Consider the following 13,513-nt stretch of genomic DNA (forward strand, 5'->3'; position numbering starts at 1 on the left):
ACGTTTCCTGAAGTAGGAGTGAAACTGTGTACATTTAGGCTAGAAAGGCATATTGTTCCAAAGATGTGATGCTGCCACTGAAGGCTTTGTCCTAGAGAGTAGTCGTACAAGATTTTGGACTAGGGCAGAGCAAGTGGGCAAGTTTGAATCTGTGAGCCAATAAGGAAAGGGGTTTCAAGCTGTGCTAGTTTGTGAATGATGCACAGCTTTTTAAAGGGGATCCGTTTGGCTGCTGAAGCCAGTGTAACTAAGTGTAAGAAATCTGCATTTCCTGAGTAGCCACCACTGATTTTTCACCCTTTGCTGGGCACTACATTTTTTGCTGACTTTAAAACTCTGTACACTTTACCTGTGGTAACCAGTAGTAAAGGTGTATGTGCTCCCCCTTAACCATGGTTATTCCTGATTGGCAAATTTAACTTGCCGGTCAGTCACTAGTATATGGAGTAAAAAGTGCCCCCAGGTCCTAGAGGTGAAATGCCACTTGTGGATTGCAGCGCATATTATGCCATCCATGAATAGTGACAATGGAAAGTTGGCTTAAGGATGTAGCCTGAATGTTACAGTTCAAAACATGCACTGAGATCTGTCCAAATAAACCCTTTTGACAGGTAAACACGTTTTTTAAATATTATTTCACCCATATGTGGGCATTGCAGCCCACAAGGCAGGGTAAATGGCATTTAAAAGTAGGACATTTAGAAATGTACTATTAATATGTCCTTTCAGTGACTAGCAAGCGCTCAAATGCGATTTTCACTGAAAGAAGGATGGCTGGCCCACAGTGAAACACTGGCAAGCAATGTTAAATCCTAATACTGTCAGAAGGCTAATTATTACAAGTCTCTGTCAGGTCTCAGCCTTGAAAACAGTATGAAATGCCTCCCAGGAGCAAACAATAGGCTGACCTGAATGGGCAAAGATGACTCCCCTGAACGCTGCAGAATATGCAGGGTGGGGCCTGTCGCATTCTTTTGACAGCACACTGTCAAAACCTGCTTGTCAGTCTGTTAAGCCACCTTAAAAGACTTGGAGCACACTTTGAAGCGAGAGCAGGATTCCACGACGACAATTATTGTGTATTCAATGTTTGGTTGTTGGAGAACCATACTTTTGTCAAACCAAACATGTGTCTCTGGGCTAAGATTACCATACTACACTCCCCAAACAGACCTGCAGCCATCAAAGCCCAAGTTTAGTGGCCAAAGACTTTAATCATAGTGAAAATGCCCTGATGCATGGCGTTTTGGCCCTGTTTGTAGTACGGCAAACAGAAACTACTGTAAAAGTGGGAAGGGTTAGCCCCAGGAATCTTTACCAAATTGGTTAGGGTGTTCCAAAGGGTCATCTCCACCCACCAGCTTGTGCCAGGCATAAATGTGGCAGCTCCAGGCACCCTCATCATGTACTTAGTGGACCTGCGAAAGACCAGAAGAGTACTTGGCCTGCTGTTTGTGAACTGAGAAGAGCCCTGAAAGACTGGACCTGCACCCTCTTTCACTCAAGACAAAGAATTACTCCAAACATCAGCTGGCTGACCTGGATGGCTAGTGAGATAAATGCGCACTGCTTGGGGATTCCCACTACAGACTTCAAGGCTTTTCTTTTTAAATTGACACTTCACAAACAAGAGACTTTCACATGAATACTAATTTATAGACCACCTGGCCCTAAAAATAATTTCTTAGCTAGTCTCCATTCGCTGCTAGAATATGGCCTTCAATCCAATTATTTCTCACTTCTGGTAGATGTCAACCTTCATTTAGACTCATCTACAGATGATACGTTAAATCTCCTAGATATGACATCTGAAATAGGTCTCAAACAACCGATTGCTGGTCATACTTTAGACTGACTCTTTTCTCATAATCCTGCTATCTCCAATCTTGGAGTACTCCCACTAGTTTGGTCAGACCACTGAGCACTACTCTTTGACTATATGCTAGCCCCATCGTTTCAGACTTCAATTAAACCAGCATTCAAGGTGTCTAGTAGGCCTGGGCATAAATAGACCCAGAGGTTTTAACGTCTCATCTATTACAGAGCCCACCAGACATTGGCATGGACACTAAAACGGTACGCCTCAACTCTGCATTCGCAAAAGTAGCTTCCGCTATCTCTGTTAACAAGCACAGAGGGGCACCTTTGGCTCCATGATATTCCGAAGCATTGAGATTCGAAAGGCAAGCCTGCAGGTGGCAAAGAAAGGATGGGTGTAAATACTACAAAAAAAATAAATTGGAAAAACAAAGATAAAAAGTGGCTCTTGCAAATTATACAAAAATGGTCAATGAAAAAAGTCTTTACTATACACAATTAAGTGAAAAAGCTGGTAATTCCAATAAAGAATTATTCCACGCTATAAAAAAATTGACCTCAGCTACAAAAACTAAATCCATTACTCACAATCAAGATTTCTGCAATACACTTGCTCGGACTTTTAGAAATAAGGTCTACTTAATCTTTGCCCAATTCAACAAATCCAATATTGACATGGATACTAAGGACCACGAAGTAACCAACGTCTGTTCCTTAACAAAAATTAATACAACATCTCCCACCTAAGTAGGATGTCTTCTTTTAGCTACCAAATCAGGGTCTCCTGACGATCAATGTCCCCCTAAGATCCAAAAGCTCGCAAATCGCCTCTCATCTTTCATTAATATTCAATCAAATGTTCGAGCAAGGGACATTTCCTGTAATTTGAAAACAAGCTAATATTCTCCCTCTTATAAAAAAAAAAACCTCTCGACTCCTGTAATCCGGCAAATTATCGTCCCATTTCAAGACTTCCTTTGCCAGCTAAAATGGTAGAAAAAATAATCAATGCTGAGCTATCCAATTAGATTCTTGACAATCAACTTTTGGACCCCAGTTAGTTCGGGTTTAGAGAGAATCGCAGTACGGAGACTGCACTGACTGAAGAGATAAGAATGCCATTGGATGGCAGAGGGTCAGCAGCTCTCATCCTGCTTGACCTAGCTGCAGTTTTTGATACGGTGGACCATGGATTACTGGTCCGCCATTTGAATGCCATTGTGGTTATAAGTAAAGCTCTCGCGCTAGTAACCTTTCTATCACAGAGATCTCAAGTTCTGAATCTCAGTCAGTTTAGGTCCTCACCTTTTATTCTGCCATGTGGAGTCCCTCAGGGCTCTGCATGGAGCCCAACGCTCTTTAATACCTACAATTCAGAACTTGCCCCTCTAATTAAAAGTATTTTTTTTTTAAACTTCTTTTTATTAAACCAGTGTCAGCATTTCAAAACGGTTACATATGCATATTTTGAGGTGCATGTTTCCCCAATGATTTACACAATCTGCGACTTGCAAACATGTTCTAGTAGTCATGATACCGACGGAATCCACCTGTAACTTCGGTCCCATCCCAACCCCCCCCCCCACTTAACTATTCAGCACCCCCCGTACCCCCTATAGTCTGCCCGCAGCAGCCAATTTTTCTCCCATTTCTTGGGGCGTCCCCTGCTTTCATATATTTACCTTTCAGCCGCACAATACCAGTACATGTCCCTTTTCCCTTTAGGTGATTGAGTGGTCCCCCATGCCCCCGCCACGTTCCGTTTGACGGCCATTGCCGCCACTTGCAACCATATATTTGAATATTTGGGCCAGTTTTGTTCCCCAGAGACACACAATATATGCCACCTAGCATCCAGGGACACTTCTTGTTCTAGAACTTCCGACATTACCGGAATCACCTTCTTCCAGTAAGCTTGTATAATCGCACAGTCCCATAGGATATGGAAAAATGTTCCCCTCTGAGTGCAGCCCCTCTGACATTCCTCCGTGGAAATGCGCCCTATCGTAAACATTAGTGTGCTGTTGTAATAGGACAGGTGCAGTATCCGCAGCTGGACCAACCTAAATCGTGCCCGTATTGCCACCTTTCTAGGACTCTGCACTGCCTCTGCCCAGTCGTCATCCTCTAGTAATCCCACCTCGGATTCCCACTCCTCTAGCAATTTTATTAGTAAGTCTGACGAGTTATTTATTATTTTTTTATGTGTATAGGACAGTGCCTTCTCTGGAATAGGGTCCAGTAACAATCTATCTTCCAATGGGTTGTGTTCGGGAATCTGGTCCCCGTCTTTACGGTGCCTGCTCAACGCGTGTTTCATTTGCAAATATGTATAGTACTCCGTGGGTGCCAATTGACAGTCCTCCTGTAGTTCTGCAAATGTCATCCGTGCCTGTCGCCGCAGCACATCACCTAATCGTGTAATGTCTATTAGTTTCCACTTCGAGAAGCCCTGTAGATGACCCACCTCCCAGAGTGTCACGCTGGTCCACAAAGGTGTCTGGTCCGCCAGACGGCTTGCCAAACCCAGGAACCTATTGGCCTTGGTCCATACTGTTAGCACCATCTGAGTATGCTGGGGCAGTCCAACCGGTTTCTCACGGCCATACAGTGCCCCAAGGTATCCGTCAGCCCCCATTGCCCAGTGATCAACCCTGTATGCCGGGTCATTCCGATCTGCAAAAGCCCAATCATTGATGACCATTAAGTGCGATGCCCAGTAATACTTTAGACGGTCCTGGAAAGCCAGACCTCCCTCGTCCACCACCCTCGGTAACATGGCCAAGGAGATCCGTGCACCCCCCGTCCCACAGCAACGTCCTCAACTCACTATTCACGTCACTGACAAATGTGTCCGGTATCTGACAAGGGGTGTTCTATATGACAAAGTAATCGGGGTAGAGACATCTTGAAGAGGACCGCCCTTTCCATCAGGCAGATTGATAATGTCCTCCAATGGGAGACACCACTCCTCAAGCGGTCTAGTTGCGGCTTTAGATTCCTTGCCAGAAACGCTGTGTCAGTTCTTTCTATCTGTATGCCCAGGTATCTAAAACTGTCTTTGATCTGGAGCACCAAGCTGTGGCGGTGGACCACTCGATAGCATGTACAGGAGGGGACTTATCCCAGTTCATTTGATATTCCGAGTACCCCTAAAAGAGTTTGAAGATCTGGAGCAACCAATTGATTGTGAACCGTGGTCTTGTTGCATACAAGAGGGCATAGTCTGCATATAACAATATCCTTTCGTACCACTCATCACCCGCCGGGGATCCCCGATAGTATCGGGTCCCCTCTGACCCACACCGCCAGTGGCTCAATAGCGAATGCAAATCAGATCGGCACCCCTGCCTCGTGCCCTTCTGTAGGATAAAGGAGCGAGACACCGAACCATTGACTCAGACTCTGGCCAGAGGCCCCGTATATAAGAGCTTAATCTATGAGAGGAATTTGGGGCTGAAACCAAACCTCCTCAGTTCTTCAAACAAAAAGTTTCATTCAATACTATCGAATGCCATGTGGGCGTCGAGTTCTAATTAAAGGTTTTAATTTAAATCAAACATCCTATGCCGCTGAAACCCAATTAGTCGTATCAGCTGTAGATAACAATATTAACTATTCTCTAAGATTTCACAATTGCATGATTGCCCTAAGCAACTGGATGAGTAGACACTGCTTAAAACTGAACTCTAGTAAAACAGAGGTTATTCTGTTTGGAAATCTCTCTCGAGTATGGTCTCCGGCTCGGTGGCCAGACAGTCTGGGCTCTCCTCCCACACCGGTGCCTAAAGCTAACAATCTTGGATTTATCATGGATGATAAGCTCAGATATGATGCACAGGTGCCGAAAGCTGTATCCTTTTCTTTTTATGCAATCAAAACCTTGCGGAATATTTTTCCTTTCATTCCCGGAGATACCAGAAAGATTGTTGTTTCCTCACTGATTTTATCTAAACTCTACTATTGTAATGGCTTGTACATGAATCTCCAGGTTAAACTTCTTGATAAGCTCCAAGAGGTGAAGAATGCAGCAGCCAGATTGATTTTGGACATCCCCAAATACCAGTCGATACCTGCAGGCTTCTGAAGCTGCACTGGCTTCCTGTGCGACAACGGATTAAATTCAAGGCACTCTGTGTAGCCCGTGAAGCCTTGCTCGCACAGAGAAGGACTGAAATTCCTGTGGAAGGTTTACAACTGGCATTCACCAAGTAGACCTTTAAGGTCATGAAATGCAAAATTGATTACCACAATAAGAATCAGGAAAGTGAAATGGGGAGGAAGGAGTGTCCTAGAGTTTATGAACCAGTAATGCTCTAAATTTAGTAGCTCATGATCTGCAATCGCAAAGACACCTTATGGGCAGACGTGCGCTACAGAAGTATAATTAACATAACATAACCGGGACACAACCAGATACATGAGGCTCTTTCCTGGAATACCCAGCTGGCATTTGGCAACTGGACAAGAGACTGGACTTTGCCACTGGTCTCTTGCTGAAACCCTGAGAATCTTAAAGTGCCCTCCTCTGTAGTCCCAGGGGCCTTAAAAGCGTGTTCCTGTGGTTGGTTGGCACCAGAAAAAAGGAAACTTTGATAAACTGTTTCGCCAGTTCCATGGTAGTGTACTGAATTTTACCTTTGTCCCGCTCAATGCTCACAGCTTCATGGAAAAAACTACCAAAGACCCATTCTGTGCTGGGAACATTTTCAGAGATAAATCTCTAGAGTTCTAGTGGGACCAACCTGCATCAAATATTTAGCCTTTGGTTCCACGGAGAGGACTACAATTTCAGTGGCGGCCTGCTCAGGGAGGATTTTTCATCTCGAAAAGCCTCTTTCTGCCTTGGTAATTCGATACTTTTTCAAACTTTGACTTGCAGACTTTCACCGGGACCAATCAACTTGTGGTATCAATCAAGGCTACGTTGCAGTCAGCTACAAATCACGACTACATTCCCGGTCTACCCCTTACATGGATTTTCAATCGTGATTTGCTCTTTTTGGTGCTATTGGATGTTTGTACCCATTTTGTTTCTTTTCTCTTTATTTTAAGATTAGTTGTGGTTTTGGCTGAACGCCGAGACACGCTGAAGGAACACACTCTTTCCGACCAGAACCCCGTACTCGGAGGAGATATTACGAGCATTTTATGAACTGGGTGGATAATTACAAACGATTGTAAGGACTGGACGTCCTTTCCCCTTTGATAATTACTTGGAGCAAGACGCTTTCTTTTGGAGATTAAATCTATAGTTAGAACAATACGCCCACGCTTACCTACTGGAACTTTGCAGTAGATAATTTTTTGCCCTGATGAAGTCTAGTGGTCTTAACGACCTAGACGAAACACGTGTTTTTAATGAAACTGTTATTAGGAGATATAGGCAGGCTGGATAATTGAGCTAGTGTGTGCTCACTTTGTTCTATGTTTGTTATAGATCTATAGTTAGAACAATACGCCCACGCTTACCTACTGGAACTTTGCAGTAGATAATTTTTTGGTGAGCATTTATTTGACCTTTTTTTTATCGCATGTTGGTTGGCATGCACCTATTGGTTTACAGATAGGTTTATCACTTACTTGGGTGTGAATTGGGTCTATTCTTTTAGATACAATCCTGATTTGGGTTTCTTTTTTGGTGGTTACCTTCCTTTTGGACTGATCTTTCCTTTCATATTCTGGTTAGCATCCTAAATGTGCAGTAAACGAACTATCACTCACTGGGTTCTTGGTGGGTTTATTACTTTACTGTTCACATATCACAATGTATCCTTTTCATTGTGGAGGACATTTTTAGTGCAAACCACTTATTACTGTATGTGCTAATGTTATAATAACTCGGTCACCGGTGTTTTTTGTGCGGTTGCCACTTTGTTATATATAACTGTAAATAGGATAAGTTTCTTTTTTCTTAGAACAGTGTCTGGTTAGTGGAATGTGATTGTGATTATGTTTATTGTAATATTATATTTACAGCCCTGATGAAGTCTAGTGGTCTTAACGACCTAGACGAAACACGTGTTGGCAGCGGTTGTTTCTCTTCCTAATGTTTGAAGATTGGATTCTATCATTTGAATGAAAGAAACATTTTTTATGAAGAATAAAATGAAGAGCACCTGAAATATTGGGACTTGATACTTCGAACTTACTTGAATTCTTTTTAGCTCAGGATCGAGTGCATGTTTGTATCGATTAACTGTGGCCCCTCGGTGTCGCAGGTTTTGATTCTGGTGGGGTGACCAGAATCTGATCCTTTGAGCTTACTAAATATTGTGATTGTACTTAAATTTTCTCTTCCCAGCGCAAATTATCCTCTCTCACCCTTTTTTGTTGCTGTTGTATTGGATGTTTGTACCCATTTTGTTTCTTTTCTCTTTATTTTAAGATTAGTTGTGGTTTTTCATTGTGTTGTGCGTGACTTTTTCCACTTTCTATGCACTGCTTAAAATACTTTACACGTTGCTTTTGGTTTAAGCCTGACTGCTTTAGGTCATATTACCAAGGAATGAGAACAGGTTTATTATATTTCATTTGTGAGACATCTAGCAGGTGGTGACATTATCCTTTGAGGTGGATACTTGACCACCTCAAATAATAATCCATTTTCCTACGCTACGAATGACTACACATCTTCTGGAGAAAAAAACTTGCTCTATGCAGCAACTACCAGTACAATGCATTACCGGTAAAGGAAGCTCTTGGAATATTAAAGGGGCAGGAAACCAGTTTCTCAGCTTTCAATGTAGGCCTAGCAGCCTGCATAGTTTTCCTTCTGTTCTACATTTTCAATCCCTTTTGCAACTAAGATGCAGCAATGTAGACTTGAGATGGCTTATTTTCCTAAATACAGACTATTCTCAGGAAAACATGCCTTACAATATAAGTTTTTATTTCATGTACAAGACAATGCTGGACAAATGAGTTCAAACCTATTGCAATCGAATACTTTCAAGATGTAATCAGCTGTAGTTTAAGTTCCACATAGCAACAAACAGGAAAATAACGAATTATTCAACCAATAATGGCTTGCATCAGCCCTAGTCTTCTCATTTAATGCGTTGGCATATATGCACCAACTACTCCTCAGTTAGTGCTTGGATGCATGCAAGTGCACAGAGGTGTATGCAGACCCACCTCATGGTTAATGATCCCAGACATGCACTGGTTGAGTCCTAGTTTGTTACACTCGTTCAGACCACAAGCCAGCACCTTCCCAGATTGGGTGAGTAAAAAAGTGCCATCGCTGCTACATTGCACAGATACAATGTTCAGGGTCTTCTGAACTTCTACCTAGGAAGAAAAAGAGTACAATGTTACTCTGCACATGATACCAGATGACAAAAGCTTTATAGTATGAAAAAAAAGGAAAATAAATACATCAATAAAAAGGAGTATAAAACCAAAATGACTCTTACCTTCTGGGGAGTAAAGTAATCATCTTCGGAATCTAAGGCCAGACGTCCTAAGAATAAAAACAAATCTGTATTAATAAAGTAGGTAATTCTGGTAGTCACAGCACACACTACATGTGACTGCTCGAAGCCCACCCGTTCACAATTGATCTTGGGGGTGGAGGTAGGTCAGGTAGAAGGAAATCATCTCAACGTCTGGTCATCAAAACACCCTGTTAACATGCTACCACATCTTATCACCAAACCTCCCTGCTAACACTCTGTCTGTTTGAAGTGGAGCATTGTAGAATGAATTTTGGGAGAGAGCAAACTATTAAGATCCTCCTGCTACTATTCACCAAAGCCCAACTTTACATCCGCTTGTCTTCCGTGACCCTCAAATACATATGAGGAAAAGGCGCAGACAGGGTCCTTTCACTAGATTTATGCCAATACTTTTCAGTTTCAGCGCAACAAAATATTTTCCCTAATCCCCGCACCTGATGAAGGTCCATGAGAGCTGGATTCATAGAGGATTTTCAAGATAACCATTCACTATGTAAATTTTTTCATTTAGATTCATTGAATATAAATGTAGTTTATGCGGCAACGACAAAAATATAGCTTGGATCCAGCTCATATGGACTTAGGTTGGAAAATCACTTTTGTTGGATCATTTGGGAGAGGATCTACCCTCCAACATCCATCCTCTGCTTACTGGAGCAAACGCTTCACATCTGCCAGCCACAAACCCATTCCTCTTAACTATCCATCTGGAACATAGAGGTGTCCAGACTAATAGATAATTTGAAATTGAGTCACTGACTACACTATAAACTGCTGAGTAAATACTCTGACAGTTTCACAGATAAAAGAAAGCACTAAGTTAAAATGAGAAGCATGTAAAATGGAAAGTATGCTTATGGAAAACCCGGAAGAAAATCTTCAGTTTTCTTCAGTAAGTTAAAAAGAAAGACACCCCTGAATAAATAAATAAAACAATCTCTGTAAGCACAGGTTTGGTGAACTCAAAGTCGGACTCCAATTTTTAAAAGTTAGGTTAGCCGGTCTACCTTTGGTCTAAATTCAGCATATATTTGGCAGAAAATAACATTTCATTGAAATAATGATTTGTCATTACATCAGGTAAAGCAAGTCTGCCTAAATCTTCGCGATATATACATTTCGAAGTTTGACAGTAGACATGTATGTTAAACACGTAGTCGAGCTGACAACCGGTTACAGCTCAGATTTTGGAAAGTCCCGCTAGATTTGCAATTTAGGCAAAGGGTTAGCGGTCAATGCTATATAAAATCCTTGAACTGATCACTGAGTTTGAGAGGACTTTGCAGCAGGGTATCCATGAGGTCCTTCCAGAATGCTTGAGCATCTACTTTTATGCCACAAATTGATTTAGTGCTGAGTAGCTCAGCCCAGCTAATCTTGTGCTTTCCTTCTGAGGGAATACTCGCTCACAGCTAAAGTTGGATAGCCACAGCTGATCTGCTGTGAACAGGAAGGCAGGGTACTGGGCCCCAAGAGGCAAACAAGCTATTCCATGCTCTCATAATAAGGAGCATAGAAGTAGCTTTAAGGTGGTAGACTGTTAACATTCTAAACATGTTGGAATTGTTAATTTTATTTTCGCTGCTAGAATCAAGCACAAGTGCTGATTTAGTTATACTCTGTGATTATTATTAATGTCCTAAGCATCAGGATGAGAGTTTTGAAATAAACACATTTAAATATATAGTGTCTTTTATTAGTGAAATGCTTGAGTGTTCTATTCTAAGAACGAAATTGGGTTTGAATTACCGCTACATCCCAGAACCTTGTAAGTAACTCAGAAAGCACGATATCACCCTTGCAAGAAAGCTCAGTGGATAGTGTAGGGCTGAAGTAACCCTGACTTTCTTACTCCGTGATGGTGCACTGAACTACGCCCCTGCACCCATGGGTTAGGTATCCAAATATTGTTGGCCTGGGCCAAAGCCCCAGGATACGCATCATGGTGCCAGAAGTCAGCATTCAAACTTTGCGTAGTCTTTGAAAGAGCGCACTGAAAAGAACCATCATTGCAAATAATAGAACTGTCCATTGTAATCATGGTTACCTCCTACAGACAAAATAAGGAAGCACCTATTTACTGCAGCTTAGTCAAGCTTGACACTCCAACCCAGTGAGTTATGAGGTGTGTACACGCCGGGGCTCTAATGGCATACAGTGGTATTGTGTAACCCATGCAAATAATGTTTCCTTTCATAAATGTGCATGCTGTCTCAAAAAGCTTCCACAATATTGCTAAAAATGCTGCATGAAAAACCAACCTTCACTTAAAACTTCAGATTGTCGGCTCTCCTTTTTCCTTCAAATACCAACTCCTTCCATTCCATCCTCTGCAAACCTCCTCTCTCTGGGCACAGCCTACATAAATGTTTGCATTAATCCCTATTATTGTACGTCTGCAAATTACCCACACTTTATTTCACACCCCTGCACCCTAATACCTAATCTCCTGCAGCTCATCAATTAATACTGCCACTCAACGCATGAAATTCCACCCCGACCTACTCTACGGCACATCACATCAAATTTCCTACTGATGTAATCTACATCATAGAAACTTGAGTAAAGACATGCAATGGCGATGGTAGTGCACAAGACTAATCCCAATAACTATAAAAACACTGACCTTGGGACTTGGAGGCATGCTGCCCTACGTAAAAGCACAACAATGCCATTCGAACAGATAGCGCTAACAATTCTCCTCCTAACCTCTGCCTGCCCAGGACCCTAAAAATAAATAAATAAATAAATCTTAGAATGACAAATCTGTAAAGTAACCATCCACGTAGACTATCAACATAAGAAATACCAAAAGATGATCTGCAGAGCTGCTCAAAGCTGCCGGATTATAAAAACCATGAACTCCGCTCCTCTCACACTTCTTCATCCATCACACTGCTAAGCAATGCGTCCCACAACACGATAACCGCACCTCGGTGGTCCTTAGGTACAACATGGAAACGCTTCCACACAGGACAAAACCAAGACAATATCCTTCCAACCACACATCCTACACTGCGTAGTGTGCTACCCATGTAGGCAAAGGCTTCAGCACCCTACATAGGGGTAGCAAGCTCTATAGAAATCCTGCAATACAATACAGTAAAAGGGTTATCATATGCTCGTGCTGGAATGAGTGCCACAGTTGCAATGTTACAGCAACACTACTGGTGGCCGGGTTTACCTGAACAAGCCAGTGATTATGTATGACAGTGTAATATTTGTCAACAGATTAAAACTTCTACTGTTAAATGGCCAGAACAGGTACCCCCTTTTAATGTCTCACTTTACAGATCCAAATTATATATTTTGCCCATACTGGGCCAAATAAATTCTGTTAACCAGTATAAATACATTTTGGCAAGAAGCAAATAATTTGATCGATTCCTGTGCATTTGGCCACAAAGAAATGTGGATGCTCAAGTGGACATGAACAAAAACTTGTGGTGCCTTATAGCCATAAGAGCAGTTTATACTTTCATTCAGACAATGGTTCACCTCAAAGGCTTACAGGGATGATCATTCTGCTCCAGGGGTATGTCTGCAATTCAGCAACCCATTTCAATGGAAGAGTAATGGGTTAATCAAGCGAGCTAATGGCACTATTAAATAATCCCTGCCCGCTAGGCTGCTCAGTTTCGGACTTAGCTGGTACATTTACTTCCATGGGGTTCAGACAGCATTAAATAACGTATCTAGAAGAGTAATGGCTGGCCACACTACATAAGAAGTACTCTTCGGTGTACCTATGTATGTATCAGACACAGAAAATCCTCGGAAGGAGGCAGAAGAAAAAGAATTTGACCTGGACCAACGTTTAAGTGTTTTACAGAATATCCAAGCGATAAGAGGCAACTATCCAATTTGAAGCATTCTGAAACCGCCACAGGCGAAGAGAAGGTATTTCCAGTTGCTGAGGGGTGGGTTCCCCAAGTAAGTGATCTAGTACGAGAGAAGATCCCAGAAAAATGTGTGTTGGTGATAGCTTACCGAACACCGGTTCATCCATTTGGGGTAAAGGGCACAAGCACTATAATCCTGCTTCCAGTGTCGTGTCCAGTTCCAAGAAAAACAGACAAGTGTCCATTGACCACATAAGTGGCATCATGTGGCCGATCCTGAACAGCAGACTCTCCAGAACACCAAAGAAAATTCAGAGTAGTGCTTTGCAGCATCTAGCTATTCTGAATTATATGCCCCCGGAAGACTGCAGTACCACGGACAGCTTGAGTCTC

General features: G+C 42.3%; 1 protein-coding gene across 2 annotated transcripts in view; it reads right to left on the reverse strand.

Annotated features, from left to right (window-relative positions):
* The window catches only part of NEK9 (NIMA related kinase 9), a 245,752-nt gene that overhangs the window by 114,965 nt on the left and 117,274 nt on the right, over positions 1–13,513 (reverse strand). For both annotated transcript variants that reach the window (XM_078659920.1, XM_078659921.1), the window contains 2 exons: positions 9,237–9,283; positions 8,956–9,111 (listed from right to left, as the gene is read on the reverse strand). In XM_078659920.1, the coding sequence (XP_078516046.1) occupies positions 8,956–9,111; positions 9,237–9,283 (203 nt within the window). The remainder of the gene's footprint in view (positions 1–8,955; positions 9,112–9,236; positions 9,284–13,513) is intronic.

The sequence above is a fragment of the Lissotriton helveticus genome, chromosome 9, assembly GCF_964261635.1.
Source record: "Lissotriton helveticus chromosome 9, aLisHel1.1, whole genome shotgun sequence".
NCBI classification, from domain to species: Eukaryota; Metazoa; Chordata; class Amphibia; order Caudata; family Salamandridae; genus Lissotriton; species Lissotriton helveticus.